At 27.9% G+C, this 17,120-nt stretch overlaps 2 protein-coding genes across 2 annotated transcripts; both read right to left on the reverse strand.

The window, feature by feature from the left end:
- Positions 1-5,771: 5,771 nt before the first annotated feature.
- LOC114180911 (alpha-dioxygenase 1-like) lies at positions 5,772-7,853 on the reverse strand. The gene is made up of 5 exons (XM_028067206.1): positions 7,795-7,853; positions 7,489-7,753; positions 7,238-7,383; positions 6,903-7,130; positions 5,772-6,316 (listed from the first exon to the last, which is right to left on the reverse strand). Exons 1-5 carry the CDS (start codon positions 7,851-7,853, stop codon positions 6,157-6,159), a joined length of 858 nt encoding a protein of 285 aa, XP_027923007.1. The 3' UTR covers positions 5,772-6,156.
- A 4,593-nt stretch (positions 7,854-12,446) lies between these two features.
- LOC114181682 (alpha-dioxygenase 1-like) lies at positions 12,447-15,984 on the reverse strand. The gene is made up of 10 exons (XM_028068204.1): positions 15,838-15,984; positions 15,416-15,679; positions 15,076-15,234; positions 14,815-14,948; positions 14,097-14,310; positions 13,846-13,991; positions 13,511-13,738; positions 13,221-13,423; positions 12,874-13,117; positions 12,447-12,769 (listed from the first exon to the last, which is right to left on the reverse strand). The coding sequence occupies exons 1-10, from the start codon at positions 15,958-15,960 to the stop codon at positions 12,544-12,546; spliced, it is 1,941 nt and encodes a 646-aa protein (XP_027924005.1). The 5' UTR covers positions 15,961-15,984; the 3' UTR covers positions 12,447-12,543.
- Between the last annotated feature and the right edge of the window lie 1,136 nt (positions 15,985-17,120).

The raw sequence follows: 17,120 nt of genomic DNA on the forward strand, positions 1-17,120 counted from the left end.
ATGTAATAAAGTTCATTTTTTAAACTTGTTTAATTAGCTCATTTGAGACTATAAATAAATATCAAGAATTCATTTATTTTTCATGAAAAATTGAATAACTTCATCTTTGCTTTCGTATTACATAATTTGATCATTGAAAGATTGTACAAACTTGACCGCCAAGATTCTATTATAAAAATCTCTCCGGGACAATAAAAGAAAAATCAATAAATTTAACTATAGATGGTCTATGACAATCCAACCAATTTCATCACATAACCATCTAATTATAAATATAATAAACAATTAGAGAATTATGATGTAAAGTTTCTATTTAAATTTATGAATATAATAGTATTTTGAAATGATATTGGAAAGATTATACCTTTTAATTTACATGGTGAATATGACATAAATCATATAATCTCAATTACAAGAGAAAAAATTGGTCAAAAATTATGATTGAAATAACCACCTAATAATGGTCACAAATTAGTGACCGAACTACCAATTGCATTAGTGTATATTAACATTTATTTATATAGTGACTGAATTAGTAACTGAAAATTTTGTGACGGGAGAATCTCGGAGTTTTAGAGTCCTCCATTTTTAATTCTAGTGATATTATTTATATCGTACTTACCACTTTATAAAATTAAATATATCATTTTTCCAATATCATGGCAAAATATTATTGTATTCGTAAATTTAAATGAAAACTTTACACCAAAATTCTCAATAAGTTATTAGATTTATAATTAGATAATCGTGAGAAGAAATTGTTAGATGATCATAAACCATATATAATGAACTTTATTGATTTTGCTTTTGTTGTCATGGAGAGATTTTCATAATAGGATCTTGATGGTCAAGTTTGTGCAATTTTTCAATGACCAAATCTTCTAGTAATACAATGTAATAAAAAAAATTAAGTAAAAATAAAATTATTTATTACGATTTAATATTCATAGAGAATAAACACACTATTGATCTCTATTTATAATCTCATATATCTTGCAAAAACTAATTAAACAAACTTAATAAATAAGCTTTATTAAATTTTGTAATTTGTTAATTGAACAAAATTTCATTCTAGAATGTGCTACTATAATTTGTATCAACATAACAAATTATTGTTCTGACCCGACCCAAGTCCTTTCGGCAACATCGTTAAAAACAATCATCGCATTCACAAGGTACTGTCCGCTTTTGAGCGTATCACACCCAATAGTCTCACATCGTTAAAAAGTCGAGGCCTAAGACGTTTTAAATACCCTTCCTCCTTCCACCCACCGAGATGTCTATTAAGGACAAAACCGTGACATAGTCTTACTCTAAAGTGGACAAACAAACCATCAACTTAGAAGTATATATATATATATATATATATATATATATATATATATATATATATATATATATTATTAACATAATTTTAACGGATGATTTTTTTTTTATAAATTCTTAGACATAACATAAATTATAATAAAGACTCTAATCAATCATAAACAAAGTTGAGAGACATATGCCTTGTTCTTTGTCAAAAAGTAAAACAATATTATTAAAAACTTTTAATTAAGTCATAGAAGAATGTTAAATTTATATCCTAACAATCAGCCTTCCTACATAATAATTGAAATTACAAAGTGAGATTTAATTTAGAACACAAGGAATTTGTTAAATTCATGCCAATGAAAAAGAATTATAGTTACATTTAATCAAATATACTAATTATTGAACATAAACATTAATAATTGCATTTAATCAAATTTACTCAAGAATTCTTAATTCTAAAGTAAATTTTAGTTTGTGATTTTGTTAATTTTTCTCTAATTATCTTAATTAGTCTAAGCCAATTTTTAATGTGCATATCACCTTTTCAATTAGTGTTTTTAGGTTCTATTATATGTGATAATACAATTCACTTGAGAGTCTAACGTGGATTATTTTGTGTGTAGTGATATTATGTGCAGTGAGCAATTCGAACCAGTTGCACTTGGCTGGGACTAAGCTGTTGTCAACGTGATTTGAAGAAGCTTTGAACTTGGTAAAGTCTCTTAATATTAATGTTCAATAATTTGTATATTTGATTAAATGCAATTATAATTTTATTTTTCATTGGTATGAATTTAATAATGTTCCTTGTGTTTTAAATTAATTCTCAGATATTTTGTAATTTCAATCATTATTCACTAGGATTGGTTTTCATAGATATAAATTTAGCATAATTCCATGAATTAATTAAAAGTTTTTAATAATATAGTTTTACTTTTTGACAAAGAACAAGATATATGTCTTCCATGTTGCATGAGTTATCTTTATTATTGATCAGAGTCTTTATTAGCATTCTTTCTATGTCTACCAATTTAAAAAAAATACATAAGTTGAAATTATTTATAATTTATAATGATAATATATACACATATTCAATTTGAATATTAAGAAAGTCACATATGAAATGTGAGAAACAATATACTTCATAGTTTTTTTTTTCTTTTATTTTGATACAAATTATAGTAACACATTCTAGAACAATTTTTTTAATTAATAAATTACAAAATTTAATGATGTTCATTTGTTAAGCATGTTTAATTAGCTCTTACAAGATATGAGATTATAAATCAACATTTCATTTATTCTATATGAACATTAAATCGATTTAAATAAATAATTTCACTTTTATTTTCATAATGTTTTTCTTATTATATAATCTACTAAGGATTCGATCACTGGAAAATTGCACAAACTTGGTCAACAAAATTATATTACAAAAATCTATCACTACAACAAAAGCAAAATCAATAAAGTTCACTATACATGATTTATGACCATGAAATTTTTTTTCTCCACAACCATCTAATTATAAACCTAATAAACTACCAGAGAATTTGATGTAAAATTTCCATTTAAATTTATGAATATAATAGTACTTTGATATGATATTGAAAAGATGATACATTTTATTTTACGTGAGAGTATGATATAAATCATATCATCTCAATTGCAACAGAAAAAGTTGGTTGGAAATATATGACTGATATAACCACCTAATAGTGGTCACAAATTAGCGTATATTAACATTTATTTATATAGCAACTAAATTAGCAATAAAATATTTGTTGTGGTCACAGAATATAAGTTTTAGAGTCCTCCATGTCTAATTCAAGTGATATGAATGATATTACGACTCCTATTTTTTTTACTCTTATTACTTACTCTTTTATGTGACTTAGTATGAAACATCGATTAATATACTATTCTCTTTTCTTTCGAAAGAATCAATAGTCCACACTAAGTCACGTCAAAGAATAAAAGATAGGAATTAAAAATTGGGAGTCATAATATCATTTTTCTATTTCCTATTATTTATATTGTACTCAACACCTTGTAAAGTAAAGGGTATCATCTTTCCAATAACATATCAAAATATTACTGTATTCATAAATTTAAATGAAAACATTATGACTGAATTGTCTAATAGTTTATTAGATTTTTAGCTAAATGGTTGCGAGAATAAATTGTTGGACGGTCATAAACTATGTATAGTAAACTCTATTACTTTTGTTTTTGTAGTCATGAAGAGACTTTCATAATAGAATCCTGGTGACCAAGTTTATGCAATCTTCCAATAATCAAATCCTCTAATAATACTATATAATAAGGAAACAATTATAAAAACAAAAATGAAGTCATTCATTATGATTGAATGTTCATGGAGAATGAATGAAGTATTGATCTCTATTTATAGTCTCATGTATTTTTTAGAGCTAATTAACCAAACTTACAAATGAGTTTTATTAAATTTTGTAATTTGTTAATCGAAACAAATTTTATTCTAAAATGTTTTAGTATAATTTAAATCAAAATAAAAAACTATCAACAATAATTTTTTCCCACATTTCATTGGTTATTTTCTTAATTTTCAAATTGAATATATATATATATATATATATATATATATATATATTATCGATTTAATTTTAAAGTATAAATAATTTTAACTTATGATTTTTTTTAACTTTTAGATATAGGATGAATCCTTATATAGATCCTGATCAATCGTATACATAGTTCATGCTTCCAAAGCATGAGCAAGACATATACTTTGTTCTTTGTTTTAAAGTAAAACAATATTAATGAAATTTTTTAATTAATTATTGAAAACATGTTAAATATATATATATATATATATATATATATATATATATATATATATATATATATATATATCCATGAAAACAAAGTCTTTGTATATAATAATTAAAATTACTAAATATATGAGATGTATAGTATTTGGGTATATTAGGATAGCTATAAAAATAAGTGTCAGATATTTTGTAATTAAGAAAGTTCCAAATGAAATGTGAGAAAAAGATATAATTCCTAATGAAATGGGAGAAAAACATATAGTTCAATGTTTTTTTTTTTATTTTGATATAAATTATAGTAACACATTTTAGAATAAAATTTTGTTTAATTAAAAAAAAAATCAAAATGTAAAAACGTTCACTGTTTAAATTTGTTTAATTAGCTCTTACAAGATGTATGAGACTATAAATAGCTATTAATAATTCATTTATTCTCCATGAATAGTGAATAACTTCATTTTTCTTTCATAATGTTTTTTTTTATTTGATGGTTCTACCAAAGGATTTGATCATCAAAAGAGTGTAAAAATTTGGCCACCAAGATTCTGTAACAAAAGTCTTTTTATGACTAAAAACAAAATCAATAAAGTCTATTATACATGGTTTATGACCATCTAACAATCTCTTCTCACGACATTCTAATTATAAATTTAATAAATTATTAGAAAATTCTGACATAATGTTTTCATTTAAATTTATAAATACAATAATATTTTGATATGATATTGGAAAAATGATACCTTTTTATTTTATAAGGTGGTGAGTATGATATATATACTCTCACATAAAAAATATATATCATATTTTCAGTATTATATTAAAATATTATTGTATATATAAAATTTAAATGAAAACTTTATGTCAAAATTTTCTAATAGTTTATTAGATTTACAATTAGAGTGTCATGAGAAGAAATTGTTGGATGGTTATAAACCATGTATAATAAACTTTATTGATTTTGTTTTTGTAATTATAAAGAGACTTTTGTGACAGAATTATAGTGGCCAAGTTTTTGCAATCTTCCAATAATTAAATCCTCTAGTAATACCATGTAGTAAAAACAACATTATAAAAGAAAAAATGAAGTTAGTCATTATGATGGAATGCTAATGGAAAATGAATTAACTATTGATCTTTATTTATAGTCTCGTGTATTTTTTTAGAGCTAATTAAACAAACTTAACAAATGAGTGTTTTTAAATTTTGTAATTTGTTAATTGAACAAAATTTTATTCCTAAATGTTTTACTATAATTTGGTATCAAAATAAAAAACTATCAACATTTTTTTTCCCACCATTTCATTATTTACTTTCATAATATTCAAATTGAATATATATTATCGATTTAATTTTAAAGTATAAATAATTTCAACTTATGATTTTTTCAACTTTTAGACATAGGATGAATCCTTATAAAGATCCTAATCAATCATAAACATAGTTCATGCTTCCAAAGCATGAGCAAGACATACTTTGTTCGTTGTTTTAAATTAAAAAATATTATTAAATTTTTTTAATTAATTCTTGAAAGTATCTTAAAAATATATATATATCCATGAAAACAACTCCTCGTATATAATAATTAAAATTACAAAATATCTAAGATTTAATATAGAACACAGAGAGTGTTTATAGTCATCCTAATATACATAAATACTATACATATTGTACATTATAGTGTATACAGTGTCATAATCATATCGAAAATGATGTTTAAATCGTAAGAGTCAAATGATGTTTCTTATATGCGAGATCAGTATCAAGTAGAACCGTGACTTAAAGGATTAATAAGAGATCTCCTAGCAAAGTCACACGCACCACAAAAATGAACTCAGAAAAACGCAACCGGTACAATCCATAATGAACAAATAATCAATGATTTTCCAGAACCTCACTCCAACAACCAAAAGCATCCTTCCATTGGAAACTGGTCACGTCACCAACATTCAAAATAGGCTTCCTCCGATTCCAAATAAAACTCACAGAATCATAAAAACATGTACCAACTAAAATCATATCCATCCAAAAATTATGAAACAAAATGGTAAGCAGTGAATTTGATAGAGAGCAAGGCCAGGAGAGGATCGGGCTTACCTGAGAACGGTAGAGGCACTCCGGCAAGGGTTAGGCGGTGCGGAGAAGACGAACCTTGATGGTGGAGTGTATGAAGAGTGAAAATGGAGTGGATCCTGGATACATTATAAGAAGAGAAAACTGAAAAGGTATTAGATTGTAAAGATGAGAAGTCATGTATTATGAGTGATGGTGCCCATGTGTTGTGCCGGTGACAAATTTCACAATTGCGGGAAGAAGAAAGAAAAAGTAAAAGAAAGATTGTTCCCCCAAAATTAGCTTATATCTCTTTCTTTCTTTCTATTTCTATTATTTTATATATCACTTCACTATAATTATTGTCCTTGCCAAAATAGTAATTATAAAACGAAATATTGTTGTATTATTTGTTTATATCATTAAAAATCAATTATCAAGACATAACTAATGAAAATAAATTATCAATAAAAGAAAGATTATACATGATGAAATTATAGTGAAAACTCATGAATGCATGTTGTGACAGACAATTGAAGCAAGAAAACTGATGCGTTGAAGAAGTGACATTAGTTAACATATTATGATTAAACTATTTAAATACATATAAAGAATAACAAATATTTAACAAATATTTTGCTAATTAACCAAATGTAAAAACTTTTGTCATTAAGCATTTATAACAGTTCAGTAGTCATTGACTATGATAAGATTTTATAGTCATACTCTTCGATTACTGGTAGAGATTTGTTTGGGCCAGGAGTTGCAGATATGTCTCTCAGTTGCAGCTTATCAGGTAGGAGTGGGTGCATTCTATAGACACTCACAAATTCTTCGGTTAAAGAGTATGGGACACCATGATTTTCTGGCTTCTTCAAACCAACTAATCCTCCCAAGATGGATCCACCAACATGTCCAAATGTTTCCTTAAACTTCTTCCCCAATAGCCCATACCTGAAATATAAACAATAATTTCAAAAAAAATACAAATAAATTCTTTTACATTTTCAATACAAATTAAAAAAAACAGTGAGAAAATTGTGTGGTGCTGAGAGGCTTACCAATTGCCACGCATCCCTGCAAGTAGAGTATCAGTTTTAAGAAGCTCCACAGTCCAATCAATGGTGTGAACCTTTGCAATCACAGCTGAAGTCACCAATCTTGCATGGCGATAAAGTTCTTCGTCATTCATATCAGGGTAATTTTTCTGAAAGATTGCAATGAAAAACAGGTATATTTGGTTAGTGTTTTCTCTTCATTAATAAGATTGGTTAATGTTTTTTTTCCATGATGAAATTTATGATCATTATACCTTGAGAGAATCACAAACTGCGTTGTGTTCTTGAATGAAAAGGGATTGCAGAGTTGAAACACCAGCCCAACTGTTGCGGATGTCACCTGCAATTGCTGTTCCATTTTCGTTATGCAGAAGGTTTCCATCACTTGATATCTTTATCTTTCCATCTTGGGAAGTCCTCACTTTCGCTAAAACTTCTCCATTGCTTCCATACACAGCACTGCGGAGACGAACCTTGATGGTGGAGTGTACGAAGAGTGAAAATGGAGTGGATCTGAATCTGTGTTATGGTACGTTATAAGAAGAGAAAATTGAAAGGACCTTAGAGTGTAATGATGAGAAGTCATGTATGGTCTCTCATTATGAGTGATGGTGTCCATGTGTAGTGCTCGTGACAAATTTCTGGGGGAAGAAGAAAGAAAAAGTAAAAGAAAGATTGTTCCCCAAAAATTAGTTTATATCTCTTTCTTTCTTTCCTATTTCTATTGGTTTATATATCACTTCACTACAATTATTGTTCTTACCAAAATAGTAATTATAAAACGAAATATCATTGTATTATTTGTCTATATCATTAAAAATCAATTATCAAGACAAAATTAATGAAAATAAATTATCAATATAATTATTAATATAACCGTTCCAACTAAAAGAAAGAAAGATTATACATGAAATTATATATCATGAAAACTCATGAATGCATGTTGTGATAGATAATTGAAGCAAGAAAACTGATGCGTTGAAGAAGTGACATTAGTTAACATATTATGATTAAACTATTTAAATACATATAAAGAATAACAAATATTTAACAAATATTTTGCTAATTAAAAAAATAAGTTCTTTTAGAATATAACTATTACTCTTTATTTTATTTTTTTAGTGTTTTAGTGTTTTCACATTGGTTATTAATTGATGTAATATGTCATACATTTTCTACATTGTTGGTATCCACATCGACAATTTAACCGATGTAATGGGTAAAAATAACCCGTGTAAAATATAGTTTCTAGTATTAGTGACTCTGCAAAAATAAAATTTTCTTATTTGACAATAAATTTCATGATGAATAACATTCAGAAATATATTGGTAGGTACAGTTGTAATCTCATTAATGTTTTAATGATATATGTTTGTTGGAGTTTTATTTCATTAATTTAATATTTAAAATTAATTTAATTAATTGAATACGTGACAAAGATAATAAGCAAAGAAAGTTTATAGTAATTTATAGGTATAAATACACATTTGGTATCCAAACTTTTTTGGAAAGTTCAATGTGGTACCCGAACTTTAGGAATGTTCAATTTGGTACCCCAATTTTCTAAAGAGGTTCAATTTGGTCCTCTCCGTTAAGTTGGAGTTAACACCGTGTCCGTACAGGACACGTGTCAAGCCATGAAATTTTTATTTTTTTTTAATTTTTTTTCAAAAAATTAATTTTTTTCAAAAAATTAAAAAAAACTGCCACGTGTCAGTTTATCATCGTGCCACGTGGCAGCTTACAAGCATGACACGTGGCAGTGTAATAGTTGTTTTCAATTTAGTACCCCAATTTAAATTTTTTGTTCAATTTAGTACCCCAATTTTTTAAAATCATTCAATTTCGTCATCTTCCATTTGAGACCAAATTAGTAAATAAGCTTAATTACAACCTATATATACATGTTACAATAACTTTTTATAATATATATACATCAAATCATTTCACCTAAATACTTAAATTATTTTATTTTTTTCATTTTAACCTTTGTAATTTTTTATACATTAAATTTTTTACACTTGTAAAAAATAAAATAATTTGAATATTTAGGTGTAGTGATTTGAGGTATAAATTCAAAACAATTATTTTAACATGTTTATATAAATTATAATTAAGCTTATTTACTAATTTGGTCTCAAATAGGAAAGGACGAAATTGGATCATTTTAAAAAATTTGGGTACTAAATTGAACCAAAAATTTAAATTGGGGTACTAAATTGAAAATAACTATTACACTGCCACGTGTCATGCTTGTAAGCTGCCACGTGGCACGATGATAAACTGACACGTGACAGTTTTTTAATTTTTTTGAAAAAAAATTAAAAAAAAAAGAAATTTCATGGCTTGACACGTGTCCTGTACGGACACGGTGTTAACTCCAACTTAACATAGAAGACCAAATTGAACCTCTTTAGAAAATTGGGGTACCAAATTGAACATTCCTAAAGTTCAGGTATCACATTGAACTTTCCAAAAAAGTTTGGGTAACAAATGTGTATTTATACCTAATTTATATTAGTAAGAATGTTAGGAAGATTAAAAAGGATGTATAACCAAAGAAATTGTACATATAAACAATATAAACAATGATGCATATTTTTGTATTTTTTATTTGCTCACTCAATTAAATTTTTTGATATCGCTTAAGAATTATATTTAGTGTTATTATAATAAAATTTTTAATTTATTGATTCTGTTAATATAAATAATTATATTCAATCAAGCTAATTAAAATATTACAAATTAATTACAACATTAATAAACTATTTATTTTATTAATTTTTTGAATTATTTTATTAATATAAATTACTTAAAATTTTGAAAGGTTAAATATAAAATTATGAAAATAAAGTGTTGAAGTCGTGCTGACCATGCGACTTCAATAAAAAAAAAAAAAAATATATATATATATATATATATATATATATTAATATTAGACCATTTTAATTAAAAATAAAATTTAACTCTATTATGATAGTTAAAAATATACATGACATATCACTATTACTTAAAATCTTACTATAACATTTGTAGTCATAATTGACACAATAAATGTGTAAGTTATTATAAAAGTGTCACAATGTCATTTATTATGACAGACAAATTACAATTGTCACAGTGTGTTTTGCAGATATTACAAAAACATTATTATGTCACTTATCATGATAGGTGCACTAACACAAAATAAACGATTAACGTCTATGAATTTACGTTTAATATAGAAGAATCAGATATTAAAAATGATCGGTGGCAAACTTGTAAACAAGTGATCAATTTTTTACGTCTGGCGTCCTAGAGTCAGACGTAAATATCGTAGTTTACATCTGATTGCATAAGGTTACACGTAAATTTATGTTTGACGCCTTATGGTCGGACATAAATTTACATCTGACTGGGTAAAGTCACACATAAATTTACGTCTGACAATAGGGCATCAGACGTAAACGCTAAAATTTATATTTCAGATCTTCTTCTCCTGTGGCTTCGACTGTGTTAAAGGGTTAATTTTTTATGGTTTTCGTGGTGCGCATAGGTGACGACATTATCAAGCAATTTCAAAGGTTTGTTTTTTCTTTGATTCCATTTTTTGTGTACCTCCATTTACGTGGTTCTCCCTTTTTTTTCCCGAAACGTTGAAACCCTCCCATTTTGTGCATAGGCGGTGAAGGACACTGCTATGTGATGGCAGAAACAGTGTTTGCTCCAAGTACAACAGCGACACGATAATGGGTCTCCTTCCAAGAGGAGCGACGACGAAAGTATTTTCACCCAACTATAGTGACTACGAGAACTACAGTGGTGTTTCTCCATACCAAAAGCTTGATTTTTGCATTTTTCTTCTATGTTTTCTCTCAAAATTTGGTTTATATTAGATGTGTTAGGTTTGTGTAATTTTACATTATAATGTGAAGAAGAAGAATGAGAGAAAGAAGAAGAAGAAGAAAAGAAAAGGGAGAACAAGGAGAAGGAGAAAAAGGAAGAAGTGAAGGAGGAGAAGACGAACAAATTTGATGTAGATTTGAAAAAAAAAAAATTTATGTTTGTTACTTTTGTAACAGACGTAAATTTACGTCTATCATAAACGCAACACACGTACATTTACGTCTCCCGATGTTACGTGTGACCTACCATAGACGTAAAAAGCCTAAAATAATATATTAGTGGTGGATTAGAACCGTCATAATAATAAGCTGTCATAAAATCATGTTTTTCACTACTTTGATACAAGGTTTTCTAGTTGCACCAGATAGATTTTTTTTCATCAATGTGGCCATTGAGAAACTCTATCTTGATATCCATTTAATGGAGCTCTAAATCATAATAAACAACAAGAGTTGCGATTGTTCTAAAAGAGTCTTTCGGTGAAATTGAAGACAAAATCTCTTTAAGCCAATATCTTCTTTTTTGGTATATCCCCTAGCCATAAACGAACCTTATACCTTTCTACGTTACCTTTGTAATCTCACTTGGTCTTAAACGTCCATTTGCAAACAATGAGTTTGACACATTATGACAAGTTCTCAAACCTTGTTGTCTTATATGAACATATTCATTTCTTCAATCAACTTTTTTGAGTTTGAATCTAGTTTAGCTTGATGGAAGTTTATTGGGTCATCTTCCTTCATTCCATTATTTTCGTCGTGTTCATGAAAAAATACCACATAATCAATTAGAATAACACTTCTCATTTTTCTGGTGGATGTCTACAAAGGGGTTGGTTTATAAAATATGGTTTCTCGAGGATTTTATGATCGAATATAATAACTTTAGATTGTTTTATTCCATTGAAAATAAATGTAAATTGTTTACCTCTCCATAAACTGATTTAATAACGTTTATTTTTAGATTATAACTTTTATTTATAACTTCTTGTAACACTTTTTAAAGTAAGTGCGTATTTTCTTTTTACATTAATATTTTTTATTTAAAATAGTTCATTAGATAGAGGTTGTTTATAAAAGCTTAATGACTATATATAATTAATAACGAATGAATGTATACATTTGAGTTAATAAAAGAAAGTAATAATATTTTTATGTGTCTTCTTTGTATGTGTAATAAAATTATAAATTAGTAAAAATAATCCCCTTTAAAATATAGGAAACCTAGTTAACTAAGACAAGAATATTACTTGATCAAATTTCAAGAAGTTTTAAATAGACTAGAACATCAACAAGTGAAATTAATAAACACACTTTAAAAAGACATAATTGGGTACACTTTTATTCTGTTCTTGAAGACTTCAAGATTCAAACAAACTAGAGTACTCACTAACAAACTCAAACACATAAATATCGAAATTGCATTTAACGAGGAAAACGAAGGTAAAGAGGAACATGATTGGGTGGGTTCGGACGTGAATCCCAAACTGAGAAAGCACTAGAAGAGTTCAACCACTTGTGTGTCATTTCAGGATAGTGACGATCAATCACATCTTTCAAACTCTCAGTTGTATTCACCCATTCAAGTCCCTTTTTAGTGTATGTTTCTTCATTATAGTTGCTCGTGAAGAACCTATCAGCTTCTAGCCTCCTGCAATGGACAAAAAAGTAAAACTCATTGTTGTTATAATTAATTTTCATTGAAGAAACATTTTCTAACAAACATATTGGTATTTTGAATTTTATTCTTTTTACCTGCTTGCCATAAGGAGGAATATTATAAAAGCTGTCTCACTGATTGCAAAACCCTTGATTTTCTTCTCTGCCATGAGACCAACAAGTAGATCAAGTTGTTCAACATCATCTCCATATACCTCTTTCAATACTTCAATTGCTTCTTTCTCATCAGTTAGATCTTTCCACTTTGTGATAGGTATCAATAGTAATGCCCTCCTAAACTGGTTGTATCTAGGCACATTCCTTTCCCTATCCCTGTAAACTGCATCATAATTTTAGGGTTAAATTAATATTATCAATCTGTCAGTAAATCGGTGGTCAACGTTAAGATTAAAACTATACACAAACTTTTAGATATATCTTACTTTCAAGAGCAGCTAGGTCCACATGTTCAGGCCTTTCTGTGCCATCCACGTTCTGTGGTACAAGGTCTCTTAGGAACTGTGGATAATTCCAAAGCTCTAACGCCCCACAAGCTTGGTGACCCATAGACACAAGTTGTCTTTCAACTCCTATTTCTTTTAATTTCTTCTCTCCTGTTAGTCCAATCAAGTCTTTCATAGGGATTCTACAATACCAAATGGAAAAACTTTTGTCATTAAGCATTTATAACAGTTCAGTAGTCATTGACTATGATAAGATTTTATAGTCATACTCTTCGATTACTGGTAGAGATTTGTTTGGGCCAGGAGTTGCAGATATGTCTCTCAGTTGCAGCTTATCAGGTAGGAGTGGGTGCATTCTATAGACACTCACAAATTCTTCGGTTAAAGAGTATGGGACACCATGATTTTCTGGCTTCTTCAAACCAACTAATCCTCCCAAGATGGATCCACCAACATGTCCAAATGTTTCCTTAAACTTCTTCCCCAATAGCCCATACCTGAAATATAAACAATAATTTCAAAAAAAATACAAATAAATTCTTTTACATTTTCAATACAAATTAAAAAAAACAGTGAGAAAATTGTGTGGTGCTGAGAGGCTTACCAATTGCCACGCATCCCTGCAAGTAGAGTATCAGTTTTAAGAAGCTCCACAGTCCAATCAATGGTGTGAACCTTTGCAATCACAGCTGAAGTCACCAATCTTGCATGGCGATAAAGTTCTTCGTCATTCATATCAGGGTAATTTTTCTGAAAGATTGCAATGAAAAACAGGTATATTTGGTTAGTGTTTTCTCTTCATTAATAAGATTGGTTAATGTTTTTTTTCCATGATGAAATTTATGATCATTATACCTTGAGAGAATCACAAACTGCGTTGTGTTCTTGAATGAAAAGGGATTGCAGAGTTGAAACACCAGCCCAACTGTTGCGGATGTCACCTGCAATTGCTGTTCCATTTTCGTTATGCAGAAGGTTTCCATCACTTGATATCTTTATCTTTCCATCTTGGGAAGTCCTCACTTTCGCTAAAACTTCTCCATTGCTTCCATACACAACACTTGCATCCCTATTTCATCAATCAAGTCCATGCAACTTAAAAATCTTTTCATTCTCAGAGACTATAGCTATAAGTTTCCTATCTGCTACTTTTTTATATATTTCTTTATGAAAATGTCCTCTTTTTTTATTATTAGCAACAAATTGTGTTGACAAACTTGAAAAGTACACTTGAAACCAAATAGAAGCATCACTGTCAAAAAACCACCCCACTAAGGATATGTACACATGTGAATAAGACAACCTAACTCTAAACAAATGACAACTTTCGCCGCCCTTTGAGGCCTCCGAACTGATATTAATATTTATTATTTATTTTATTACGGATACGTTCCCCGACACATTGAACATTGTGCATGCATGCATGTACGTCTGCACCCAAAATCCAACCATTACACAAGTTGCATTTTTTAAATTTAACTTCTTCTCCTCTTTTCATCTAAGTTATCTTCTTCTTTTTTTCTTTGATAAAATTAACTTTTAACTTTTGGCTCATGTAAAGTAGAAATCTTACCACCAAGGTGTTCGAATGTTTGATGATCCGGATTGGATCTCAAAGAATCCAGTGGGACTTTCCTTAGTTTTGAAGAATTTGAAAGAATTTAGAGGGCATTGGCTTGCAAATTCTTTTGGTGCAGTGAGTTCAATCTGCATATATGTATCAAAATCTCATAAATAAATGAAATATTTATATATATATATAAATTGTTTTATATATGACATTTAAAAGTAATAATATTGAAATAAGTTTTAGAAACTGTCATAGATTTAGGACCTGTTCGGTATCCTCAAGATGATCGACCCAATCGTGAATCATAAACTGAATCCAAGAAGCTGCAATCACATTGAATTGCTTCCCCGTGTCCTTGTATTTCTTCCTGGCTAGTAGTTTTGTTGCTACCACCATTGGATCAGGCTTCGATAGCTTCGATAGCTGCACATATAAAAAACTTTCAAAATTCACCATCATCACTGGAACAAAATCATACAAGAACAAGTCAACAAACTATTATATAATACTCATAAACTGAAATTATAAGTTCATCTAGTAGTAAAAACAAAACTTATATTTTATGAAGTTCTATAACTAGCTTTATATATATATGATTGTGGACCTTTTCCTTCTGAGCAACAGGGAGCATGTTTCTGCCAAAGAAAGTGCCGTCACTGCCAGCATTTGCATTGAAAGGATCATTATATTTTCCATCATCTGTTCTGTATGGATAATCTGAAGGGTTAAACCTAACCCCAGTTGGTGTTGTTCCAACGTTGAAGAGGTTGTATTCTTGGTGAAGGTGACGTCTAGTAGCAAGATAAAATAGCCCTAAGAAAACAGGTAAGCGTGGCCATATCCCCAGCTTGTCAATGGAATGAACAATCTGCAGAAAACATACCCATTTCATGATTATCACTACTCAAAACCCTGATAATTATGCTGTGAAAACCTACTAGGTAATGAATATAGATGATGTCATAACACTAAAGTAACAAATATTCATGTAATGATGATAAGATGTAGAGGGAATTGGGTATATACAAAGAAGAGAAAAGCATCTATTATGGTCATTTTGGCCACTGCTTCATGGAAGTCATCGTGGATGAAGAGGTGAAGAACATTTGAAAAAACGTTTCTGATGAGATCCGTTATCCCAAACTTCATGTTTCCTAGATGATGTACAAAGCAAAGATAGAATTAATGAATGTGTATAGTTTTCTAAGGTTGCCTTGTATTTATAGGCTCTTAAAGTTTGGCTTCCGTTGCTGAGGCTGAACTCACCACATGTTCAAAACCCTAACGTGGTAATCATCGAAAAACAACTATTTGCTTGTCTTTTTCTGAGGAAAATGTTAGAAAACGACCTTTGATTACTTACATTTCGTTCTCATTTCCTCTAATCTTCTTTGTCATCAGGTTTTAATATTCTTTTTTCTCTCTTTTATAGTAAAACGAACATCATCATTTTTTTTATGAACAAAGTATTTGTATTTATATATATATATATTAATTATTATACAAAACTATGTACCCAGAGTTTGTATTGAATATGAACCCAGATTTTACTACAACATTATTGTATTCAATGAACGGTTTTAATAGTCTTTATCTCTTGCTTTTGAAAACTTCCAAGAGACTAGATTTGGTTTTCAGTTTACTTCTCATTTTAATGGCTCAATAAAATTCTAACATTTTCGTCTTTATATTTATTTGACAAATCATTTTCGCTTTAATCCTTACCCGCGCAGGCAGGTGTGTATAATTTTTTTTTAAATATCTATAAATTTTTTATATTTTAAAAATAGTAATTAAATGAGTAAAATTGAAAGAAACATAAAGTGTATATAGTTATAGATATATCTATAGATAAAATAAATTTTAACTATAAGTATTATTTAAATTTTTTTAACTATATGTAAAGAATTTTTTAACATAAAGTGTAAGTATTATTTTAACTATATGTAAAGAATTTTTTTAATTATAAATTATTATTTAAATTTTAAAAAAAGTAGTTATTATAATAAAACTAAAAAATAATTTTTTATAAATAATTATTTAAATTTATAAAAGAAATATTAAAAGATAAAATTGAAAAAAATAAAAGAGGACACACAAAAAACTATCTTCTTTATATTTAAAAAAGTAGTTATTATGATAAAACTAAAAAAATACTTTTTATTATCAATAATTATTTAAATTTAAAAATAAAATTATTAAAAGATAAAATTAAAAAAATAAAAGAGAGGACACAAAAATAACTATCTTCTTTATATATATATATATATATATATATATATATATATATATATATATATATATATATA

This window comes from Vigna unguiculata, chromosome 4, assembly GCF_004118075.2.
Source record: "Vigna unguiculata cultivar IT97K-499-35 chromosome 4, ASM411807v1, whole genome shotgun sequence".
NCBI lineage: Eukaryota > Viridiplantae > Streptophyta > Magnoliopsida > Fabales > Fabaceae > Vigna > Vigna unguiculata.

Bases quoted from the DNA above. Each gene is read 5' to 3' on its own strand.
- LOC114180911 (XM_028067206.1), bottom strand. From the start codon at position 7,853: ATGGACACCATCACTCATAATGAGAGACCATACATGACTTCTCATCAT. The intron at 7,754-7,794 runs GTCCTTTCAATT...ACCATAACACAG, and splicing joins TCTCATCATTACACTCTAAG to ATTCAGATCCACTCCATTTT. The intron at 7,131-7,237 runs GTAAGCCTCTCA...TTTATATTTCAG, and splicing joins GCAGGGATGCGTGGCAATTG to GTATGGGCTATTGGGGAAGA.
- LOC114181682 (XM_028068204.1), bottom strand. From the start codon at position 15,960: ATGAAGTTTGGGATAACGGATCTCATCAGAAACGTTTTTTCAAATGTT. The intron at 13,424-13,510 runs GTATGACTATAA...TTGGTATTGTAG, and splicing joins TCTCTACCAGTAATCGAAGA to AATCCCTATGAAAGACTTGA. The intron at 12,770-12,873 runs GTAAAAAGAATA...TGTCCATTGCAG, and splicing joins TTCCTCCTTATGGCAAGCAG to GAGGCTAGAAGCTGATAGGT.